At 39.8% G+C, this 26,083-nt stretch overlaps 1 protein-coding gene across 18 annotated transcripts in view; it reads right to left on the bottom strand.

Annotated features, from left to right (window-relative positions):
- REPS1 (RALBP1 associated Eps domain containing 1) overlaps positions 1 to 25,726 on the bottom strand; it is a 70,717-nt gene extending 44,991 nt beyond the window's left edge. For 13 of the 18 annotated variants that reach the window (XM_075087770.1, XM_075087766.1, XM_075087763.1 and 10 more), the window contains exons 1-3: positions 25,338 to 25,708; positions 8,459 to 8,582; positions 4,017 to 4,213 (exon numbers count right to left, since the gene is read on the bottom strand). In XM_075087770.1, the coding sequence (XP_074943871.1) occupies positions 4,017 to 4,213; positions 8,459 to 8,582; positions 25,338 to 25,490 (474 nt within the window). In that variant the 5' untranslated portion in view covers positions 25,491 to 25,708. Of the gene's footprint in view, positions 1 to 4,016; positions 4,214 to 8,458; positions 8,583 to 25,337 lie in introns of all 18 variants that reach the window. The other 5 variants (XM_075087771.1, XM_075087768.1, XM_075087767.1 and 2 more) reach the window with 2 other exon arrangements.
- Between the last annotated feature and the right edge of the window lie 357 nt (positions 25,727 to 26,083).

A 26,083-nucleotide genomic window follows, 5' to 3' on the forward strand; every position in this document is an offset into this window, starting at 1 on the left:
AAGAGGAATACAATGGTCTTCCAGTAAGCACTGGTGGTGTTCTGCAGCAAATACTAATGACAAAGCTGTTAAAAGAACAGATATTACCTGATCTGAGTAAATTTAAGTGGGAATTCCCACCAATATTCCTACTAAGGCTCTGGAATAGTTTTCCCCAACATGGTCAGTGTGTATAGAAGGTTGTGATTTCAAGAGCGAACCCTGATTATTTTTTTAAAAGCTCATTAGCTAATACAATTTCTCATTATAATAGAGGATTAGACTCAATGGCACAAGAGGCCTTTTCCCACTTTGTGCTCCTGAACAATTTAGTTAATACTGGATATATTCTACCTGGAATTACCTGTACAATCTACAGAACAGATGCAAACAGAAATGGACTACTGGCAAAACCTCAAAGTTACACAACTTCTCATGTAGTTAAAAAAAGTTGAAATGATCAGGTTTTGACTGCTACAGGTGCCAAATTTGAGCTGTTCCTTCTGAAGGCTGCACTGATATGGCAATAAATCAGTATAATCTAGGTTGCCAGTATTATGCCTAATGCACACACAGGTAGATGAGTACCTTTTATTTTCACTTGATATAGCAAGGTTCGGCCTATGATCATTTGTACATGTACGTACATGTTTTTCAGCTGTTAGTGCCTCAACATCTACTGAAACTAGCTACTCCCCCTTCAGCTACCCCCTTTTCTGGAAAAGGTGGAAAGCCAGGTGAAAGTATCCTAAAACAGTACCTGATCAACACCCGGATCAAATTTAAAGGCACTGGAAAAAGTATTTGCTTTTTGGCTTTAACAAGACACAAAACATCCAAAGGCAATATCTAACAGACTGATATTGAGAACATTTAGTCACTTGTAAGCTACTTTAAGATAGAAAATCCTTCCTAATCTTGATGTTGCTGCATCCTCTAAGACAACTGCTTTCAGTATGTTTATTTTGCTCCCCCCAAAAAAAAAGCCAAAAAAATCCATCCACAATGACAGCTCCTAATTCTACTGGAGGATTTCTTTTCTAAAAAAAAAATAAAAAGCACAAGAACTCAACAGGATCTAGATTCTCAAAATTGGCCTAAATTAACATTTTTAGTAGCATAGCTGCTACTACCAAGGCACTGAGATATGTATATACATCGTAGTTAACGTCCCTAAACGAACAGAAGTGTTCAGATGTCACACTGTCAGCAGAAGTGCTCCGATCTACTTAGCCTCTTATTTAGGAAGAAATTATGCCAACAGAAAAAAAATATTTTCCCCCAACATTTATCTCCACTAGAATATGCCGTCAACATGCCGTCTAGTGAGTAAAGGCATCTTTCACTATCTGGTCTGAATCAGTTCTGCAGCTTCCATGACAGCTGGGCATGACTTCAGTCATCATCTATTAACACCAACAATATTAAAGATATATAAACTTCTGGCCAGTGCTGTATTTACATAATATTTGGCTATTATAAATTAAAAATGCCACCACAAAAAATGGCTAGAGATAGAAAAAGGATGCTACTGAATGCAGCTCATTCTTACTTTAAGAGATGAACTCATTTATAGCTACTCTTTGGAAACACAACCTGATTGCCATTTCCTGATAACCCTGACTCCCCTGCTCACTGTGGGGAACTGCCAAAATAATGCATTGATAAAGAAATAGTTTTAGCTAGGACATTTCAGTAGACAATACTCTAAGATAAATTCTTTTACATATTTTTTTTATAATTTTAAGATATTAAGCTGTGCATGACAAATCTCACCAATATGGAAAGCTGCACATGAATAAGCCCAGTTTTTAAAGATGAAGATATCATGATTTCACACAAATAATATTTCAGCCAGAGTATTTTATGAATCAATGTATTTTGAAGTGCCAGACATATTACCAAAGCCAGTAAACAGTCAGGGGGGTGGGGGGATGACCAAAACCCAGACTCACTAATGGAGTATCTAGCAGCTACATGAAAAACTCAGAGTAGAGCACCCAAGCTTGACTTTGACACTTAAATTCCTCCAGCAAGAACAGTGATCCCTAGGAAAATGTCATGCTGTAATTTACTTCTCAGACTTCATCTCTTCTCACCCTCATCACTGAAAGGCATTGCCATACAATGAGGATTCACAGTCTGAACCTATTTCTAGATTTTATAAATCTGAGCATAATCTCCAGGTAAAGACAACCAGATCAGCAATTTCAACAAAAATCATGGCTAAAACTGTATCGTCTTTAGGAAAATAACCCCATTAGAGTATTTATGCGGTTAAGCGAGAAACCTGGGCTCAAGCCCCTTTCTCAGGCTAAGGGGATTCAAATTCTCAGTTTCTAATGTGGTGTCTGAATTAATAAATGTTAGACTGGGATAAGGCAGCTACTTGAATGGATTCGTTGTACAGTCAGAAATGTAGAACCAGCCACAGAAAATGCAGTTTTACAGTAAGGCAAAAATCAGACAATACTGCCCCGATGTTCTAGGTCGTGAGTACAGGTTAAAACTGCTGGACTCAATGCTGTGTTGTCTGTTACATTTGCTCCAAGTCTGTTTTCTGGGCCAGATCTCTCAAAGGACTTAGAGTTTCTTTATTTGGATGATCCCATACAGTCTTGTGTGAAAGAGATACCAATCCGCTTCTATCAGCCAAGATGGAGAAATGAAATTTGGATGCTTATACAACTTTGTGAATATGTGGCTGCTTTGTCCAGAATTTGAAGACCTCAAATGCCAGATTTTTAGTTATTTTGAAGTTACACCAGTACAGATTCCTGTATCAAATTACAGCTGTTCATTAGGTAAACCCAACACCATGATAGAAACATACAAAACACTATGTCAACCAAATTAAAACACCATCATCAGACCAAGGAGATCCACAATTGTTCTTTTCTTCATGAAGCACTTGAGAGCTCTTCTCGAACACACCTAACCAAAACGATACAACAACAAGCTACCTACTGCCAGCCCTCTTTTCGTTACAGTCCTCATCTCCAGTTCAGGAGAAAGGAAGAGGCAGCCAAACACGGATTATGGATGGCCTCTGCTAATTTCCTTTTTTTAATATTGGATCAGTCTGGGCTATTCTCAGAGAGATTAATAAATGTTTAGGAGTGATTCCTTAACTCTCAGAGAGTTTAAGGGATGTTTGCAAGTTCCTCGATTCTTTATGAAACAGGCCCAGAAAAGAGCATACCATGGGGGAGAAAACAGGTCAACCGTTATGCACAGACATACACACACCCAGCAAAATCTAATATTTGCACTCAGTGTTCTTGCTTGTAGAAAAGAATCAGAAAAGATTTCCCCACGGAAAAAGAGTGCAAAAAGGCTATAAAAATCCAGGAATTATGAGGAGGCACGGAGTTGTAAGCCTTTACAGTTTTCGTTTATTCAGAGACCCTGTAGCTGAAGATGAAAGAACCAGTGAGCAAACAGAAATCAGTTTTCTCATTATTAGAACACAGTAAAAAGCTATGTGAAAACTTCTGTCTTATTTGTGGTTCTCACTGTTTCTACTTAACAATTAAATAGCCAAACAATAAAATGTAAGGCAGAGAAAAGTAACAGTGAGACTTGAAACAATTTTTCTAAATAAAGTATTTCAGATGTAAAGGTATTGGAGCATGTTGAAGGACTAGACATCCAGTCTTCCATGGCATTCAGCACCACCGTTCCAGTGACCAGGAAGCCAATGTGAACTGCCTAATAAATGAAGTATTATCATCAAAATGATTACAACTTGATATTTGCTACCGTATCTTAGACACTGTTTTTCTTTTCCATCTCAAGTCTTTGTCTATTACCACCAATATTTTAAGCACAGATTATAAGACTTCATTATAAAAGTGTCTCCTAGATGCAAGTATTTCAGAAGCATATGTGGTGGTCTTGTACAATACCCACGAGTATGATTTTTTTTTTTAAAGAATCTATACTGAAAGCAACAAAGCTTAGAAGCCCTTTCAAATTAACACCTATGCGGCAAAATAGTCGTTAAGAGTCCCATTTAATCTTTTAAGTTAATTTACCTGTTGATCAGTTGATGTACGTTGCTGAACTGCATCATGGCTCACAGAGCCTTTTTTGACTTGTATCCTGCCAGGTGGAGGAGGAATCACACCTGAATATGAAGCTGGGTTATCAGCATCTGAAGAATACAAGGCTGTGTGTCTTGATTCCTGTTCATTCTTTGACACAACAAATCTGGGAAGAGGGAGGTCCTTTACTGTTAAAAAAATAGAGCAGGCCATTTACTACACGAAAGCATGATGCTTAAAAATAAAAATGCAGTTCTATTTTGTAGTTGAAGTTTCACATGTGCCTCAATTACATAAACACTGAGACTGCTGCTATAATCAAGCCAACATCTGCCTGCTGGAAAAAGGCAAATACCTTTTTGGCATTATACTTCATGACTCTGCTACCCCTGTTCTGGTTCTGCTATACAAAGAGGACTTCACATAGCTCCGTAACTCTTTTGCATTACAATTCTGCATTAAATGCAGTAGCAATCAGATAACCTGGATTTAGCTCTTTTTTCTTAGTTTTGGCAACATTTAATAACTGAAGTGTGATTTTTCAAAATTTATCTACCATTTCTACCACATATATAAAATTAGAGACTCTTCATACAGAATGGTTCATCAGCAAAACAAATGCTAAAATACTGCAATATATTCAACATCATCTTTTAGTAAGCTGATGTTTATATTTAAAACAGATACTATAATCTAGACTTATTGCAAAAACTGCAACTATTGCCTAAGCATATCTGTGTACACCTTTCTACAATAGAAGCTAAATTAGCTGTTTTACTGGAATACAACTGGGACATTCCAATATCACCTCACTTTGTTACAAATACTTACAAAGCAGTTTCTACAAAATGCTAGGAGATCCTTAGCTTTATGTACCGTGGTTCAGAAGAGTCTGATATAAAAATAAGGATCTGTAAGTCTGCAATTTTTCTCTGCAAGTTTTCTAGCATTTTTCTGAATCCCAACCACAATTTTCTTACTGGTCCACTGTAAATAAAAATAAATTGCCAATTTGCTGTACATCTTTCTTGGAAATTTTTTCAACACAAAAATTTACAAGCATGGCCCAAATTTCACTTCCCTTGTTGACTGCTTACATCAATTACTTTTAGCATTGAACCCCCTATGCCAGGGGTTGGAAGGGACCTCTGGAGACCACCTTGTCCAACCCCCCTGCTTGAGCAGGTACACTGGACCATGTCCAGGTGGGTTTTGAATATATCCAAACATGTATCCATCCAGTATTAAAGAACAACGCTCCACTAAGAACAAATCCTTGATTTAAATCTCTGCCACTAAGCACAACTCAATGTGCCAAACAGCTTTTATCACAGGGAAGAAGCCTCTTCACTAAATCTGTGATTACCCATCACATGGAAACACTGTTAAAGCAATTCCCAATGTATTCCTTGTTCCTAGATGCCTATTTTCACATTAGCATCATACCCCATGTTGCACTAGGAAAGTTATTCACACAGCTAAACAGGGAACTACAGCCAGTTTCTACAGAAGTGAAAAAGTCATAGCATACACGTGAAAATTTGTATGCTTACAAAACAGGGGATAATACAGACACTAGAACATCCAGCTGACACAGGGGTAGTCTATGCAATCAATTGCTCCAACATGAGGCTTTGGCATGAGATATCTAGCACTGTTTCACAAAATAACAGAGAGGGATCAGAAGGAACACAAAATACTCTTGTCTTCTTTAAAAACAAGACTAATACAGCAAAATAATATATATTTAAGTTTTTACATGGCCAATTGAAATCTGCCATTTTTACCAGTCTTCTGTCTTTTCCCATAACAGCAGAAAAACCTCATTTTAACACTGAAACATTTGCTACCATTCAGAAATCCCTCAATTATAAATGCGACAGCTGTTATAAATGAAATTAGATCTTGAAATTGAATAAATTAGGAAGTTGTCTGTACTTTTTATGCCCACATCCTTATTAACATTTTCTTCCACCAAAAACTGTATTCCAAACATAGAAAATAAGCATTAAGTTGAAATAGACACTGCTCATTAATTCCTCAATTTTTAGCTTCCTGGAAAGAAAATTTTCTGCAACAGCAAAGGAACAACAGATTCAGAGGCTTACAGTATAACTAAAGCCAGTATTTTTACTACAGTGCACATCTGAGTAATCAAAAAAAGCACTTAGTTAACTAAGAACCAACTGGACGACACGTGTGTTGGATGGACTTAGTACTCAAAATTTGACTGTAGTCTCCACTCAGCAACTCATATAAGGCAAGCTTCCTGTCTACTTGAGACACACACAGTGAACCAAAGAGCAAAAGAAACAAGAGAATGGCAGAGAAAATACCAAGATAAAAGCGTGAACAACATTAAGACAATCATTCAATACAGGATGCATAGAATGCGGAACTAAAAAGCAGATGTCCTAAAATATAAGGTTTAACTAATTTTAAATGTTTTACTTTGAACAGAGAAAGAGTATACATTTTAGTTTGGCATGGCTCTAACAAGGCCTCTTCAAGACCTCTTGGAGGTATACTATGGGCAGAACCCAGCTGACCAGGCTGCTGAACCCCAGTTTTCAAAAGGAAGGTAACCCAAGCTCAGATTAATTTTTATCAGTCTTCAGCCTGCTGTATTTTAGCTGTTTAGTAGCTGCTACAACACTTGAATCATCCTAGGAGCAGGAACTTCAATAGTCAGGACTGGAATCACTGCAACCAAGGCAACAGACAACCAAAGCTAAAAACAGTTAGGGTAAAAATAAATGTTCTGTCAACTGTACTTGTATTTAGTAGGTTTGGAACCAGTTACAGAAACTGATTCCTAGAAGTCTAGAAACCATTACTAGTATTTCTAGTACTGCCATGAATCAAGGAAATTTATTCCATTATCAAATTCCAATGGCTGCTAACTTTACAGCAATGTATTTTATATTTTGGAATTAATTCTGTACCTTCATTTCAATTCCTTTCTACAAATTTATACTGATTTTTTTTTAAATACAAAAGCTCCTTCCAGTTAAGGTATCTTGCATTAAAATAAAACCAAGCATACAAAAACCCTGGAAAAAGCTACATACACAGATTTTAATCTCTGCCTCAACGAGAATTTGATGAGAAATCCCACAATTGTTATATCAAGTCCCAGTTCTTTCAGATAATAAGAGCTAAAGGTCCCTTTTCCAACTTCCTGATCCTAGGTCATTCTGCTAAAACTTGCTGAAGCTTTAGATTTAGGAACACTCATCAGTAAAACTAGAAACTTTTTATAAACATAGGGTGGCTTATGAGCAGAAAAGAACTTGAATACTAGCAAGAAGTTGACTGAAACCATGCACTTTTCCAAAAAGCTACAGAAAACCATGAAAGCAGTATATACTGTTTGTAAAAGCCTAGAATAAACATTAACTGCAAAAGTATACATGATGATTCCTTTCTTTTTTATAGCTTTGTCTGATACTTCACTCCTATCAGATTTTTATTAGCCTATTCTGTTTATATCTTTAGACACAAAACTCCTAAGCTGCCTTTTAATTACTAGCCTATATAAATTATATAGTAACATGTATTCTGCAGACATAGTCTACTAGGAAAGTCACCTTAATGCAAAGCTGTACTCCAAAGATATTTAGTTTGTGACTTATGTACTATGCTGCAAAGGGCTACAGTGGCTTAAAACTTACTACTTCATCTTCCTAAGTCTCTTTTCATCTCACAGAGCAACACTGACATGGATCCACTTATGTCACTCAGAAGGCTACAGCAGAGCCTCATATCAAAGCTCTTTCTGCTGTTCTGAACCATCTTCCAAAGCGAGTCTTTCTCCTGTTCCTGTTTGCCTACCCACACCACAGCTGACCTTTGAAGAGTGGGATAACAGGTGTTTTGGCTGATAACAGACTTCAAACATCTTTACAGGTCAGGTTTTTCACTAGAAAAATCTTAAACCACTAATCATATTTGCACTGAGAAGGGAGAAAACTGTCAAGCCAAGTGCAAAGGAATGTGACTTTAGAAAAGGTGACCATTCATTTGTTGCAATCAAGGCTTCATAAACCCAGCAGTTACAAAAGCCTGCAAATGTTCAATTCTTCTTTTCCATCCAATTCACATTAGTCCTATTAATACTTTATTCAGAGGATAGAACGCACAAGTTCTCACATTAGTAATCTATGGAATGAACTTGTACCTACACAACAGCCAGTAGTAGTTGTTCATTTACCCCATGATGAACACAATACCTATTCAATAAGAGTAAGGTATTTCACCTCATATTTATGCATAGTAGGAATGCACTCCCTCATAGTCCCTCTACAATTTATTTTTAACTTAGCAAATGTATACAGAGACACACTAATTTACAAGGTTACTTTACAAGAATCTGTAAACCAAGTACAATAATTCCACTTAGCAACGCAATTCCCCTCAATCCTGTGATTTACCTGTATTTAAGCTTTCCACTCGTAGAGGGAGACCAGATTGGGCCACAGCAACAAGTTTCAGAGCAATGTAAAATTGACTTCTTCCAAAATAGCCAAGTCTTGTTGCACCACAGAGCTCCATAATCTGAAACAAAACACATAGTTACTTGTACAAAGAAACTTAAAACCAAACTGCCCTACAGAGGTAATTTTATACATTTAAGAACAGCATGCCTTGCATTAAATGCTCTTAACTTCCTATATACAATCTTTCAGTACAACTTCACATGTGATCTCCAAATATTATGTGACATGAGTCAGAGTATGTGATTCCTCACAACCAGCAAAAGCACCAAGCCTAAAACTTAAGTTTTCCCAATTATCCACCTTTTCTTTTACTTAGGCTTTATAGGTTCTACAGAGTTGATGTGAGACACAGAGTAACTGTGGTCATGTTCCTTCTTAAATTAAAAAAAAAAAAAACAAACACCAAAACACCACCAAAACACCACCAAAACACTAAGAAAGCACGTAACATCCTATGTCACTATTAGCTATTCCATTAGCAGCTATATTATGTCTTCAGTAACTGTGTCAGAAAAGGAATAGCATTCAACATTTTTAGTATCTTATCAGATGTAATCCACAAAGACAAAATTAATATTTTCAGATAATTCAAGACAAAATTGAACCGTGTTACTGATGAAGTTACAGAAATGGTCTGCCCCCAAATTTCTCCCTGAAGAATTTAAATGAGACTAGAATTTGGAAAAAGTGAGAAAGCTAGACAATTGCAAATGATACCTTCCAGCCTTTTCTGATATGAGCTTGCTATAGTTCAATTTTTAACTATACAACAAACCTCTAAAGCATTAATTCAGAACACAAAGAAGTACCCACACATATGCATGGATTTCAGCACTGAAGGAAAATGCAGAACTTAAGGTTCTCCAAACAATGCCACAGATGCTGTTTCATTTAAGAAATGCAACAAAGAACTGGTGTTATTTTATTCCCTTTTCTCCCCCTGGTGTTCTACATAACTGAAAGGTGGTTTTGTCTTTTGTTATGAATTTTGAGAAATTTTGGTCCCTCCAGATGGCAGCCATGTATTCAAACATACTGAGTGCATGCTCCTCCACATCGAAGACCTGCAAACTTGCTCAGAGTGCAGTCCTGCTTCTGACAGGTCCCTGACAAGACATCAAGTATGACACACCCCAAATCAGACTCTCAGAGGTCAATGATCCACACTGTCTTTTTATCTGCCTAGCAGTCTCATCTAGACTGTAATGTTCCAAACGAGACACAAAGATGATCTTGGGCACCGTGTTGAAGCCAACTGCTTTTCCCTCCTCAGCCACAGTTCAAGTCTTTCCATCACAGCAGACAGTCTGGTTGACAAGTACCCTTGGTAAACTCATGCCTGCTAATCCTAATTACTGTTTTCATCTTCATCTTTCATCTATGCCTAGAAATAGCTTCCAGGCAGGCTTGCTCCACAACTTCTCAGGGATCAAAGTGCAGCTGACCAGCCTGCAGTTCCCCAAATCAACCTTCCTGAAGACAACTGCAACATGTCTGTCTCCAGTCATTGAGGCCCGCCCCGATCTCCACAACTATTCAGAGAGAAAGCTGGTTTGCAATGACATTAGCTAGCTCTCTCAGCACCCTCAGAAGCATCCCATCTAGTTCCATGAACTTGGTATTTCTCAAGAGACCCATCCACCTTCTTGTATTACTACTAGCTTCTCTCCTCCTTCAATTGCATCTCCAGGCACAAGGCTTGTGAGATCTTGTTTGTAAACACCAGCGCTAAAGAGTCACCAAGAATCTCGGCCTCATCTACATCCATGAGCACTAATTTCTTTCATCACCCTTCCTACAAGAGCTCAGCCATAAGTGCCCTGTTTGGCAAATCTGGTCTCTTGACACATCTGCTCATTTTTCTAACTACTGGGATGGACCGTTACCAGTTTTAGAGAAAGCTGTCCTGGATTTTGGTACCTCTGTACAATCAGACAAACGGACAGGTTTATTAACTACAGCTGAGCTACATATGGCTCAACAAAAAGCTGCTTCGGTATTTCCTTACCATGCACCAGGATTCAAGGACCTTATGAAAATAAACTGCTGTGTAACCTGCCAAAGGAAGGCGTGAGCAGCTGACAAACACTTAGTCCAACAGAAGTCCCAAGAGGATCAGCAGGTCGAGGGCTATCCATGCAGCTCAAATCCTCCTGCACAGAAGCTAGCTGCATTAAATCACTTGGCTATGTCTGCCATTACACTTCACACACTGTCCTACAGCACCTGTGTTATTTGTATTTTCTATTATAGTATTTCTGCAGCATGACAACTGGACAGAAGTACGGGCATTTTTGAAAGTTCATTAACTAAAAGAAAATAATTCAGTACATTGAATACAATACATCAGTTTCAATAGGTTGGTTGGACTACAAAATGTGCAGCTAGGAAAGAAGTGAGTCTAAATTGACAGGTGATAATTCAAACAAAAACTCTGATGCATCAACACCTAAATTGCCTGTACCCAACCAAGTGCCAAAAATAATTACACTAAGTTTAAATAACTGGCAGAATAAAAGCAGTGAGGATTCAAGAGACAACTAGCAATTCAAACCAGTATGACAGCAAGAGCAATTCCTTTTTTCAAAACATGGTATCCTTGATGAACATCCATGTACTTGACCACACCTAACACAGAAAAAGCTTGTGGATCCAGTGGCCTAGCATTGACAGATGAATAATTGAGCAGACTCTAGAAAAGCTTCTTATGAAAGGAAGCAATGACACAGGCATTTGGAGCCTATGGAATCATTAGGCAGTAAGGGCTTTGGGCAATTCCAAAGCCCATGCTGGACTAATGTTCTTGTTTGGAGCTAGTCAGTACTGCCAGACTGTAAAAAACTTCAGTGAAAAACTGAATTAATTATGCTACCATGGCAGGTAAGTATTAGAAAGGAAAGACAAGCATGGATTCAAAGTAAATAGATAAAAATGTAGAAAATATGCCAGATGTAAGTATCAAGAAAAGAAAAAAAGGATTAAAAAACAGAATGCCTATATGCTGCTGAACAAGTAGCTGTCAAATCCACCCACAGCTAGCTAAAGGAGTCCTCTATTTCAAACACAGAATGTAACCCCATCAGAAACAGGACTGAAGACTGAGTAAAATCATTAAATGCAACCATCTAGTGGAGGGTCCTCTGCTGGCTGGCAGCATGCTTGAACATACTCAAAACAGCCTATCTATAATTTCTTTGAAGGAGGATTTCAAAATTCAACAGGTAATAAGCTATACTGATGGGGGCCGGGGGGGGGGGGAATAATAATAAAAAATAATCAAGGGATTGGTTCTCTGAGATTTATGTTTAGGGCTTTCAGCTTCTTAGGAAGAGAGAGGATAAGGAATTTCCTTAAACTCTTCAAAGAATGCAGAGCCATCTTCAAGACAAAATGCTCCATGACTGTTTCCATCTCCTTAGATAAGAAGATCCTGAGGTCACACCACTGCAATTAACTGGATTAAGGCCAACAGCTCTGTGAAGCTCCAGAATTGCTGAAAGCTGTTGATAAAAAAGAAAAAACCCTCAGTGCAGTAGCTGTAAATTACGAAATCGCAAGCTCAGCCATCATACTGCAAAGAAGTAACAGCAGCATCAACAATATCAGGAGTTTGCACAGATCAGACATGCACAGGAAGCAGTATGTTGATAAAGTGCACTATTTCAAGCACATACCTTCTAGGACTCTTACAAGTTTCAAATAAGAGCTCTTTGAACTTGGAACAGTTTGTGAACCAAAAAAACTTGAGAACCTTTAAAAATTCCAGGTGAAGTGGAGCCAATCACATCTTTATGAAATGTGGTGAAACACACTTTCCAGAACTCAGAAAACCTCTCTGGGAAAGTCTTCCAGAGTATCACAGTCCCCCAGCCCCCAGGTTCTTCTACAAGGCAAATCAAGCCACTATCTGTAAACACTATTCACACAAAAGTACAACAGTATTTAAGCAGGAATGACTTCAATGGTAAAATAATAAATGAAGCAACATGCATGCCACCTACACAGTAAAGATAAAAGTATTTAATCTGCTTGGAGAGTTATTAAAGTACCTACTGTTCCATACCAGAGGGTGGTAAGAGGCAAGACTTCAAGGCAACTTTTGAAGGTTGGAAGTTACAACACACATTGTGTACGCTGACAGGAGAAGGGAGTGAACAAGCTCAAAGGAGGACCTTTTGTATCACCTCATTGGAACCAAGACATTAACACAAGTCTATCCACTAAAAAATCTCATACTGATATAAAGCAAGAAAGAAGAATTGAGATTCAGAATATACATTTTGGTCCTGATTTTACTAACACATTCTTAATTTGGGGTATTCTAATAGTCCTGCTGTGACTAGGACAGAATTTTCATGTTTGTATTGTCAGTGTAAGACTTTTTTAATTAATAAACACAAAGAAACCCTACACAGAATCACAGAATAGCCAAGCTTGGAAAGGTACACTGGAGATCCTCCTCTCCACTCCCGCTGCTTAAAGCAAGCTGAGCCACAGCAGGTTGCTTATGACCATGCCCAACTGGATTTTGAGTATCTGTCCAAGGAAGGAGACTCTACAACCTCTCTGAGCAATTTTTCCCAGTGTTTGATCACCCTTACAGTAAGAAAGTTTTTCTTATGTTTAAATGAAACAATCGCCAGGAACAATGTCATATAAACCATGGACCAGAGGTACAAAACAAGTTTTCACATTCATTTTACAATATTTGATACAGACTTGAGTTAAACCAGACCATATGAATATACCTCTGCTTCAGTATACGGTACAGGATTTTTGAGTTTTACTGTGCATATTGACAGCAACCTCTTAATGAGAAGCAAGCAATAAAAAACCTAATGGTTTACTTTCGATAAAAAAGCTAATAACTTAAAAAGAATAACCTGCATTTGGTTTTAGGTTATTTAATAAAAATATAACTGATTACAGACTGATTTTGATTCACAGTTTAAAACATTATAATGTCAACAATGTTATTTCTCTATCCCATATGCAGCAATTCATTGATGAGAATTCTAAAGCTCTTTGCAGACTTAAACAGATATGACAGGATGTTTTCCAAATTGAAAGTTTGTTGGAATACAGCCTCAAACTGGGTACTAGACTATGCTGTCCTGCAAATGTACTCTCCCAAATTCACATAATTCACTCACCTCAGCTACAAAAACTAACTGCATCTCTATAGCGTAATGTAATCTGGGGATATATAAGAAGAGTTGAAAATATATTTCCTAATCATTGCTATTGTAGCAGAAAAAAAACCTGACCATCACCACCTACCAAAGACCTATGAAAACCTCTTTCATACTTTTTTCCTAGATTGAATACATTTCTTTCCTCACAATTTGTTACCTTCTTATCTTGTTATTCTGCAACCACTGTCCGATAGATCAATTCCTGCCACTTCATTTATCTCAATCTGTCTCTTGCAGACCATAGCCTGACACAGTTTTCTAACTACATACTCTCACCTATCATCAACTGGACAAAGCAGTTATTAATGAAGATTTTAACTTTTCTTCAGAATAATTTTACTTGACAGGTAGCTTCTCAGATGCAACAGTTGTTGACAGCACTGCGTAGCAGGAACTAGACAGAGAACTGACAAAGATCCTTCTTTTGATAAGTTATTTTTAACCAAGTCAAGCCTCTGACCTAGTTCTCCACAAACCTTGGCACATGGTGGCACACAAGAAAAAAACTGGAGACAGGACAAAAAAATGCCACTGAAAGAAACAGTCCAAGTATTGCTCTGAATTCCATGTTTCAGCACTATTAGCAATATACAACAAACACTGAAACAGTCTTAAATAGCTCTGAAGATTATTTGCAAAACTCACTGAAGAAGGATATGAAGAACTTCTATACCTAATTCCTAAGTGTAAAGCAGGTAATATTCATGTGCTGAACAGCAAGTATAATATTACTGCCAATATAGACATTTATCTTAATAGGTACTTAAGAAGCATAGCAGTAAATGTGATTAATTAGCTGATACTAAGAATTCGCAGTCACAGGGTATATTTGGGACATTGTACTTTGTTGCATAAAAGGAAGACCTTACTATTTGTTAAGTCTTACTGACAGTCAATGCCTTTAAAGAAATAAAACCAATAGTGCTGGAGGACTTCCAAGATGACACATGCTCTCTGGCAATGAACTATTTAGAGTCTCCTACTGTCTGAGCCTCTCCTAATGCTCCTCCGCCCTTGATTTTCACACTGCACACTGCTAAAACACCAAAACAGAAAGAAAAAACTACTCATTAGCTCTGACAATTAGTTGTCTATAGATACTTAGAACTAAACTTTCCCATTCCATAGGTCATTTGAGGTTCAAACATACGTTTCAAATAAAATTTCAGAATTAATCACATCAGAAATAAAGTAGTTAATTAACTGATCAAAAAATGACACAGTATTTTAAGCCTCAGAGGAATGATTCTGCCCCTGTACTTTGGGATCTGTTTTACAAGGATGTCTACTCCCTAAGTAAGGTTGGCAGTTTTGGAGTAATGATTTCACTGTTAATAGAAAAGCAGCAGACAAAAAGCACTGAAAATTTAAAACTCTGATTTATGACAGATGCGCAAAATATATATCTTAGCAAGTGAATATGTTTAACACCACACACACACAACAAACACCCACAGAATTTTCACTTACTGCAGTACTTTTTGAATCAGGTATATTTTAGGTCATTCCTGACTTCAGCCCATTCCAAAGGTGGTCTGCAGCATCTCCTATTGTTCCTGGTAACACGTATGTTCGTGGCAGATTAGACTCACTTATCAAAGACACTTCGCAATGCAGTGGCTTTGATTTTTCCATTTGCAAAGTCTGCGGTCTCGCTAACAGCTCCTACAAAAGCTGTTACAAGCCATACACATGAATCTTACCTGCACAGCCTCTTATGCAGAGCTCCACAGCTCTCTAGAGGTCAGTAGGTCCCTTCTTGATTTGGTAGTACATGATAACCACCATCAATCAATCCACAAAGATGAGGCAGATGCATCCTACATGCAACTACAAAGAATTTCAAGATACTGATTTAGAGGGGCCATTCCTCCAAAGACCTAGAGCCATAAACTGTCTTACTTGACTGTAAGTCAAACAAGTTACTGCCAAATACCCTTAAAACAGGACAGAATAAATAAGCATACTCTTTTTCTGACATACTGTCCTGGTTTCAGCTGGAATAGAGTTAATTTTCTTCATTGTTGCAAGTATAAGGCTATGTTTTGGATTTGTGCTGAAAACAGTGATGCTAATGTGGAGATGTTCTAGTTGTTGCTAAGTAGTGTCTACGCTAGTCAAGGACTTTTTTCAACTTCCCATGCTTTGCCGGGTGCACAGCCAGGACAGCTGACCCCAAATGACCAAAGGGATATCCCACACCATACAACATCAAGCTCAGCATATAAAACTGGGGAAAGAAGAAGGAAGAGGGGGACCTTCGGAGTGATGGTGTCTGTCTTCCCAAGTAACCATTACACATGATAGAGCCCTGCTTTCCTGGAGATGGCTGAACACCTGCCAGCCCATGGGAAGTAGTGAACGAATCCCTTGTTTTCATTGCTTGTGCATGCAGCTTTTGCTTTACCTATTAAACTGGCTTTATCTCAACCCACAGGTTTTCTCACTTTTACTCTTCTGATTCTCTCCCCCATCCCAGCAGGGGGGGTGGCAGGGGTGGGGGGAGTGAGCAAGCAGCTGTGTGGTCCTTCATTGCTGGCTGGGGCTAAACCACGGAAGTCCTTTTTGGCACCAACATGGGGCTCAATGTTCAGTACTACTGTATTATATATGTTATACATAAAATATATTTTTAGAATATAATATATAATAGCATACAATAATATTATATATATCTCATTACTACTGTTCAGTGCTATATGCTCAATGGCACCAACAAAAGAAAATCCAGACGGCCAGATGAACACTCACTTAGAAAGCAACTACTCTCCTGTCACATAAAAAGTCATAGCTGGAAGATCTTAAGGCAGAGTTGCTCTTTGCTTGCATTAAGATTTTCTCTACTGCTGTTCTTCTGGCAGAGTACATGCTCACGAGAAAGGTACCTTAGGAGCAGTAATGGTAATAAAGCAGCAAGAAAAACTGGAAATAAAAAAATCTGAAGCAGCAAAAGACAGCCTGGGGACCTAGAGAACCATTTTTCATTCTCAATGCATAAAGAGAGGTTCTTTAAAAGGAGATATTCCACATACCTGTCTCCTCTTCCTATGCATTTTCACATTACTGGTTAACCTAAATAGCTCCTCCCTCCTCTGCTCTCAGCTGCATGGCTCCCCATTCCTGAGCACTAACTGATGCTCATCTATCTGATCACACAGTATGAGCACTCTGTTAGCCAGCAAAAAGTTGCCCTGTTAGTTATCTGCTTTTTTATTAAATTGAATCTGTCTACTGTATAACCAATGAACACCACAGTAGCTACAAGATAGACGGGAACATACAACTGGTAGCAGTAGTTTTGTTTATTTGACTCTAAACTTCTTGTAAGGCTGCAGCCTCCAGAAAGTTGTGTGCTTTGCATTTAAGTAGAGCAAATAAGGTTGACATGAGGCAACTGAACAGAATGTCACATCAAGAGCACTTGCAATTCCAACTTCTTTGCATTGCCCAAAAAAAACCCTCCTTAGAAGGGAAAGATATATTCCTGTATCAAGCTGCTAAGAACTGCCCTCAAAAGAAGGGTGTCTCCTTTCTCCTAGTGGTGCCACAAAGAGTTCAAGCAATAGACATAAGAAACACACTTTAGCAAGAACTCTCAGTGCATGAGCCAGTACACAACGATTTGAGACTTCGGGTGATTCTATAACACTCAAATGATTGTATTCTCTGGAACAAACAGTAGCAGCCAAAGTATCCATATAAGCACCCAGAAAGCCTCTAGCTTCAGCAGGCAGAGATATTTTGCAGCAATAATATATTCAGTATTTCAGATTATTACTCCAAAAACAAATAGTGCAAGGGAGGTCACGTGGATGTTCTAATTGTGGATGCTCCTGCCATACAGCATTAAGCTGAATATTCTTCCTGCAAAATTTCTACTTAAGTGCTAAATGTTGAAGAGAATAGCACTTATATAGACATTTTGATTCCTTTCAGACCTCCTTTATAATTGAAGCATTCCAGCAATTGATATTCCTCACTAATAGTTGTTTTTTTACTTTTTTGATTTTAATATTTTCTCCACACATCACCTTTCAACACTGTGCCAGAACAAACATAAGACAGAAAAGCCTCAAAGAAGGAACACAAGCTTCTGGTTTTCTGCTAGTGTAAAATGAAGATTAAGGCGTTCTCTGATCTCAGGATTAGCAGTCATGCTTTGGCCTGGTCATACAGGACTGCTCAGATCTGGTCTTGTTAGTCCTGAGCACTTCCATACAAGTCTACTTGAGGCTACTGTGCCCACTACTTCTCACCGCTTTCCCATCTCAATCCATTTCCCTGTAAGCATCAATCTGACCAGTGTTAATTAGTTACTTAGCTTCACACTGCAATCCTTCTCCCTTTATAAGTCTTAACAATGTGTTTATCAAAGTTTAAACAAACCTCAGTTAAAATTCTAAAACCTGCACATTTACAGAGCTACATTTGAGACTCAGAATAGAGCTCCTAAAACTAAGTCTTAAATGGTTTAAGACATTTTAATTCAGAAAAAAGTCGCACACACTACTGCAGTAAGAACGGACTTTTCTAAAAAATTCACAACTAATAGTCTGAAGCAGGAGTAAGTTAGCACCTAATGCTGAAAATTACACAGCTCAGACCTGGTCACCCTCTTCTGGGATTACTGAAGTTGAATGATTTATCTGAAACTGAGTCTGCTAATTTCTCTGTTACCGTACTTCAGGATCATTTTAGGTGTCAGAAGTCAGTCATTCCAGAAATTCAGGCCAGACTGTCATCTTTTCCAACTCCTTTAATCTATCAAAACACAGTTCCTATACACAGGCAAGTCTAAGCTAAAATGTATTTTTTTTTCTGTAACAAGTGCAGGGGATAATTTAACTCTGTAGACATCAACCCCAGTTGGAAAAACAAGCAAGTCACAAACATGGTCACGAACTCATTAAGTTAGTTGAAGAAGAATGACTTAAAGAAATTACTTTAAAAAGAATGACTGCTGTCTTGATAAAATCCCTAGGGTCTAAAGAAATGGTAAAGGAAAATGAACAAGTGGGAAATCTCGTCTTACACTAATAGTTACTGGAACTCGAGCAAGAAAAAATCTGATAGTCAACATATCGCTCCCACACTCACTTCTGACTTCAAACTCATTTAAGCAAAGAGCAGAACTCCAATTTGAAGTCTAGGAATTCTACAACAAGGTCTAATCTAAACAGCAAATATTTATGACCTAGTAGGTGTGAAACTTGTCTGTAAGGATGAATATTTTGAAAGCTAGCAAATATAATTGAAAAGTCATAGAGACAGCCAGCAAAGTCCCATAATTTCACAGTATCTGTAGTAATATTTATTGAGGATCAGACTAAGATGAAGGCATGTTTGCAGGTTTTCACAGACAGTGGGTGAATTGCTCACGACTTCTAATACAAAGGAATCGTCTTTACCAGAAAAAGATCAAGTTTACAATAGATAATTCTGTACAGCTAACTTGCTTTTAAGACAGCTGCATTTGCCAAAGGCCCTGATATTTGTGAATAATTTTAGAATTTATCCAGTCGTGTCAGAATGGATATTAATCATCCCTGCTATCATCTGATGGCACACTTAAAAAGAAAAAAAACCCACTGTTTTCAAACAAAGCTGAGCTGTGATACTTGAAATTAGTTGAGTGCTGTGCTGGCATACAGAATTATGAAGGAATTATTTACTATATAAGAGACTATACAGTATGAATGCCAGTCAATTACACTCAGAAATCTGCTGAAAACAAATATAAGTCTAACAGACCTAATCTACACTCCTAAAATTTTGTCATTAACTTCCTGCCTTTTGTTTCAAAAACAATGGTTATTCTCTGACTAACCACTGCTGAGATACGAGATTACTTGAACTAATTAACGGTAAAGAGACAACAATTTGCAGCCCACTATAGTCTGTGTGAGGGTAACATCATTGAAGTAAACATTTTTGCCAGAATTCTGCAGAAAACTCAGAAGCACAGTCTGGTTTGTATTCTGTGAACTAAGAGCCATTTCTGACATTAACAGAAAGTAGACTGCTTATATACCTCATCATTAGAGAAACAAAACTAGCCTACTGCTCAGCTGAGAGGAAAGAAAAATACTCTGTTACAATAACATCTGAGGGAAAAAAAAATATGTAATTCACCAAACTGGATACTCTTAACTGAAGATCCAGGCACTGATTGCATTTACAACAGATTTCTAACAGTTCTTATTTCTTAAATGAGAACTGATATACAGCATAATGTATGTACAAATATCCTTTAAAAACATAAATATATATAAACTACATACAATTATAATCCTAAAAGGCTACAGACACATCAATTATGGTGCTCAGACTAACAAAAGATTAAGGATGAGTAAGAAAAAAATGCTGTAGTTGTACATTTCTACACTGGAAGAATACCTGTTGTCAATCCTGCCTCAGAAGAAATCAAAACTAATTTTATTTTGTCACGTGGAAAAGCTGTAAGCTCTAAAATAGAAAAATATAAACCCAAAATGTATGGGTTGTATTCAACTAAGTGATTTCTTTTTAAAACTTGAGCTTGCTTGCAGATTAGGTAAAGACCACTCTTAGGACAGGAGAACTTTTTACACAATGAACTTTTTTTTAAGATCTGAAAGTGCTATGTATTTTTAAATATACTGCAAATCACTGAAAGGAAGGCATGGGATTTGCAGCGCATAAGGAATTCTAACTTACCCCACCAGTTCTGAAAAGATAATAAATTCAGCAAATTAACCAGAATGAAGTTGAGTCTTCCGCATGCTTGCACCACACAGGTAATAATAAGCATGCCCCAGCTCAGCTTCCATTTGCAGTTGTCATTTAGTAAATTCTACTGATTTGATAAACAAGTAGTCTTTGTGCATCACTGTGAACAAGTTTGTATTTTCTTAGATCCCTTTTTCTCTACATCCATTCTCCAAGAGAGGTCAACATTTTAAATCAAAAACCTGCAATTTTGCTTTGCCATGTTCTGTCTATGGATTATAACGCCAATTATAATTGCACTCCATGCCACAGATAAGCACTGGCATCTGAAGAAACTACTGTCCCATGTTCTCTGTTCCCTGTTTGCCAAAAGCTATCACCCGAAGAACAAGAGAAGGCAGCATATGCTTGCACCTTAGCTGTTTTCCTCCACAGAGCAGAAATTGTAGCTGATGAATGAGGCTTTACACCAAGAGTCTGGACTTTGTGATGTAGCAGCTGCATCACAGGTTCACACTTTCTTGCAACTTTTGATGCAAAGGCAGAAAACTGACAGAGCTGAGGTAGACAACCAGAGACAGTAATTTTTTCCATCAATAACAAAAACAAAAAACCCAATCTGTCTGCTAAGACTCCTTGGAAATGAAAACAGCTTGATATTGGCTAACAAGAGCCAAAAATAGGCTTTACACTAGGTTTTTAATGGGCTAATGCAAGCATGTCGTAGTTGAAGAAATTGGGCATAATTGTATGATTTATCTGTCATTTCCAAGACTTTCTAACACTAAATTAGAAGTTGAGTAATGTTGTTGTACATTGCCAACATCAAAGATGACAATTCATTCATTTTAGAGAAAGTACATGCAAGTGCTCACATATTTGTTTTATAGTAATGTTGTATTTTAAAGCAAGATGCCTTGACTCAATTTCAGATGAGTATCATACAACTGACTTGCTTCTCGATGCAAATCAAGCATTTAAATCTAGTTTCTATGATTCGTGATCAAAGAGTGCAAGTTCATAAAACTCTGATCAAATCACCTAAATAAGAATTCTACAAATTGAGTAAATGGGACAGCTATTATATTAATCCCATGCACAAGTAATGAATGTCACAATACATGTTTTCACTGACTGTAGCTTTTACAAGCAACTTCACCACCAGCACAGAGGCACCAAGAGCTGACTTTAATAACCTACCTACATTAGCATTTTAGGTCAGATGTGAAATGTGCTTTTGAAACCAATTTCCTGCTCACCCTCACTGCTCTGGTTCATACTGTGCAGTCAGTCACTCCAGAACAAGCAACTAGATTTCTTTTGTATGAAGCTAACCTAGAAGATACACTCTAGGAGTGCACCTAATGTATCCCAGCTAACGTTCAGTCTACAGGACCAGGCGTGAATTTGAGCAAAGGAACGCTTCTGAAATACACACACAGGGTGGATGGCAGCTCCTCAGAATCACTTGTGTTGTATCATACTCCTTGCTAATACAAAGACCAATGCACACGCAACTGAGCCGTGAGCTCAGGCAGCTGAGTCAAGTGAAAAATAATTTGACAAAACCCCCTAATTTTTGGCTGAACAAGCTCCCTGAACCAGCTCACTGTCTGTTCAAATGAACGTCTGTGCCAGCATAAGGCAGCTCCACCTCCTAGTGGTTTCAGCTACCACAAAACCCATGCTAGGTCACAACCGAAATACCCAGTTGCTCTAGAAAGAGGGAAGTTTTCCTCTTCCCTTCATCAGCAAAGGGTTTTCCTTGTGCCAGCACTGACATTCGTTCAACCCCACTGTTAGCTGATACAGTTACAATCAACAAAAAATTGTGATGAATTTTCTACCTGTGTAGCCCCTGGTGCCAGTGTACAACAGCATCAGCCACGCACTAGCATCTTTGCAAGGAGAAGCGGCAGCAGGAGCACATGGCTGAAGGACAGGGAAAGACCGAACCACCTCCTTCAGTGGCAACTCACCATTAGATTTGTTCAGCTGCAATGTGAAACCACACCCTGAGAGAAATTTAGTCTCACATAACTGTCATGAAGTGGTTGGACTTGTTATCCCAAGACACATACTTTTATTCACTGTTTTAAGCAAATCTTCTACCTTAATGCTAAGCTCAAAGACGTGCACAGAAAGGCAGAAATACAGGTTAATAAAGGCTGGTATTCCCACACATGTGGTTAAGACTAACACAGTTTGTGGTATTTTTGTTCCAAGGCCGTCCTTTTGTAGATTTGTATTAAGTGGTCATACAGCTTTTCTTCTCCAGGGTTTTGTTGCTTTGTGAGTATATGATTTGGATACAGCAACCATAACTTTTTCAGTCTTCTATATGTTCATTTATTCCCACTTAACAGGCAGCTGACAGTGTCCCTTAGAGGCAGAAGTGAGAACTATTAGGAACAGTTAACCACACATATTAACTTCTGTTGCAAGGCAGAAATCTCACAAACATAACTCCTTGCAGGACAGGTTGCATGTGTATCCAGCCTTTAAACAACAGATTTGCAAGCAAAACAAGTTACATGTCCAAAAATGCAACTGTCACACATTTTAATTTCCCACAGAATCAATTCTGAATTATTCAAAGGTATCTACAGACCTGTACTACTGCAGAGGAAAAACTCTGAGGTACTTCCTCAGGACTACTTACTCTGTGAGTTTGAACAGTGGTCATTTTGTACAATGTTTTGCACACCTACAAAGGTACTCAGCATTCACGTAACTAGTGCTACACTTGCATTCCAGGATAACATGAGAACTGAATAACTGAATCAAGTTCCTTACCCCACAAGCATCAGGTGCATCAAATGAACAGGTAAGAACACAGCACCATCTGGTCAAAGAAAACTCCAGCTGTGTGATGCTTTGTTGTTAACTGGGGCTAAACCACAACACTCCTTCACAGGGTTTCCTTGTTTCTTAAGCTATATCATCAAGCAATCTTCAGTTACCTAGTCACAGCTTCCAAAGCATCAAATGCAATGTCCCTTGGAAGAACCTCATCCAATGTATTCATGCCTGTGATAACCTGAGGTACAGCCCTATTTCAAGAAGAACATAGAATCAATCACCAGACAGCTAGATTCTCTCCCTCAGAAGTACAAGGTACTTTACAGGTGACTAACAGTGATTGCACAAGATATTCACAATGGGTCAAACTGCTAAGGACATTTTGACTTTCTTTGTATTATTTACAGTCTCATTCCTCATGCAATCTAATATCTTGTTTGCCGTTTTAACGGCAAGGTTTTCCTTGAGATCACTACAGTGATAAGCCAGGCCTGCTTCTTGAGTTAATTTACATAGAACCCATGGAACCATGCCTGAGTAGTTTCTCTTCTTCAGATGTGATCTACTTTGCAAGAAAATATTTGACCTCCTCTGCAACCGATAAGGATATAATCTATGGCCACTTGTATTCAAAATACCAAGACTTCCCAATTCCTTGCACCAAATCCCTGCATAAAACAAAATCTCTAACACTAGCCTACTTTATTTTTAAAGTAATCCAGAAGGTTTATGGAAAATAGATTTTAAATAAAACAAACATGTAAACATTCACTTTCCTGGGGTGATTCTGCTGAAACTGATTGGCTGTAAACAAAAAGCAGCAGTGGGTGGCCCTTGAGAAACCTCACTCATAACACTGAGCATGCAGACTCTCTTACCATTAAGTCCAGTCTAGCAAGTCATCAAATAAGAGATTACTAGTTTTACCAGTAAGAAGCATTTCTTATTCAGCTCTCTTCCACTTTTTTGCATCTTGAGTTAATTTTAACTAATCAAATTGCTCTTAGGAGGACAAAACACATCAACAGTGACCCCAGTCAAGTATAAGAATTCCCTTGAATCTGGTACTAAATCTCAGAATGCTGGAATTTGTGTACTCTCTTTCCAGCTATGGTAACTTTAATGTGTTGTTAAAAGGGCTGCTTATCATACTAGGCTGAGGATGAAACTGCATAAAAATCAGCATGGCTTTTTAGATAGTTTTACCCACAACAGCTCAAAACGCTACATAAACTTTAAAGCATCGAACCATGACAGAGGGAACTGCAGAAGCAGCAAATCACTGCAAACAGCCATTCATAAGAATGGATCTCTGGGAATACTTTCCTCAAATAATTACACAAGACACACTGGAGCAGACCTTCCCTTTTTTGATGTCGGCAGCTCTGTAATACTGCTACACTTTTTAGACGCAACCTGGCCAAAGAATTCAGTGCTAAAGCTGTGCACATATGTATTGCAAGTATGGGCCGGTGTCATTCTTAGCACTGCGTTTTTCTTTGTTAGAAGTGTTTTGATGACTACAGGTAACTTAATACCTGCTGGAAAATGATGCCCAAAAAACACTGCACAGCTTAGCCAAAGTGGATTAGCGTCAGCAGCACCCAACAATACAAACCCAGGTTTCCTTCTGCGGTGCTCTTCAGCAGCAGACTGTGGGACGAATCTCCCTCACATCCCCAAAATGCTTTGGGGTCCTCACGCTTTGGATGGCCTCTGCCGACAAGACGCTTTCCTACCCCTTGCTGTACACCGCCAGCAGAGCGTACCTCCAGCCCCTTCCCAGCCTCGCTACCAGAGGCCCCACAAGTACGCAGACCGCTGCACCCCGCGCCTTTCCCTCGCCGCCGAGGGGCTCAGCCTCCCCGCTCCGCCCGGGCTCAGGTGGCCGGACAATAGCCCCGAGCCTCCCGGCGGGTCCCGCCCCGGCCCGCCGCCGCTGCCGGGACCACCCCCGCCAACGGGCTGCCGGGCGGGCCGTAGGGCGAGGGCCGGCCTGGGGCGCGGAGGGAAGGGGCGGCAGCAGCGAAGGGGGCTGCCTCCCCCCGCGGGCTGTGCCGCCAGGGCGGTGCCCCGTCCCGCCGCCCCCCGGGGCCCGCGAGGGCTACCTGCATGACCACGTCGTTGGGCAGCTGGGCGGCGCGGAACAGCTCCAGGACGCGCCCGTTGGACGCCACCTTCTTGGTGCTCTCGGTGTCGCAGTAGGAGAAGAGGTCGCAGTAGTAGCGCTGCTCCGCCTCGCTCAGCGTCAGGCCCTCCATCTTACGCACCGGCTCCGCGCGGCGCTCGCGCTGCCGTCCCGCATCCAACGGCGGCGGCCCGGCGGGGGTTGGGAGGGGAGCGGGGAGCGCGCGGGGCTGGCTCGCGCCGCCCGGCCCGTTGCGGGCGGGGGGGTGGGGAGAAACGGGGGGAACGACGGCGACGACGCTGCCGCCGCGCGGCTCAGCCAACCGCCGCGCGCGAGCGGCCGCTCACACCTTCCCCCCCCCAACCGCCCACCGGCCCCGCCCTCCCGCCCACGCGGCGGCGCGCCTGCGCGCCTCCCCTTGCGCCTGCGCCGACCGGCCGGCGAGCGCGCGCCCCCTGAGGGGTAGGCGGGATAGAGCGCCCGGTGCTGCGCGCCGCCGCTTCCGTCCCTCCGCGCGAGTAGCGGCGGAAGCGCCAGGCCCGGGGGACGGGGTTAGCGGTGAAAAAGGGCCAATGGCGATCCCCGCCGCCGGCGCCTCCACCGGAGGGAGGGGGCAGTGGTGGCAGCCCAGGCGCACCGCCCCCTTCCCGGTGCCCGGCTGTGCGCGGCAGCGCCCCCTGCCGGTGTGGCGGGGCGGGAGGCGAGCCGAGCCGAGTTGGCCCCCGG

Source organism: Phalacrocorax aristotelis, chromosome 3, assembly GCF_949628215.1.
Source record: "Phalacrocorax aristotelis chromosome 3, bGulAri2.1, whole genome shotgun sequence".
Taxonomy (NCBI): domain Eukaryota; kingdom Metazoa; phylum Chordata; class Aves; order Suliformes; family Phalacrocoracidae; genus Phalacrocorax; species Phalacrocorax aristotelis.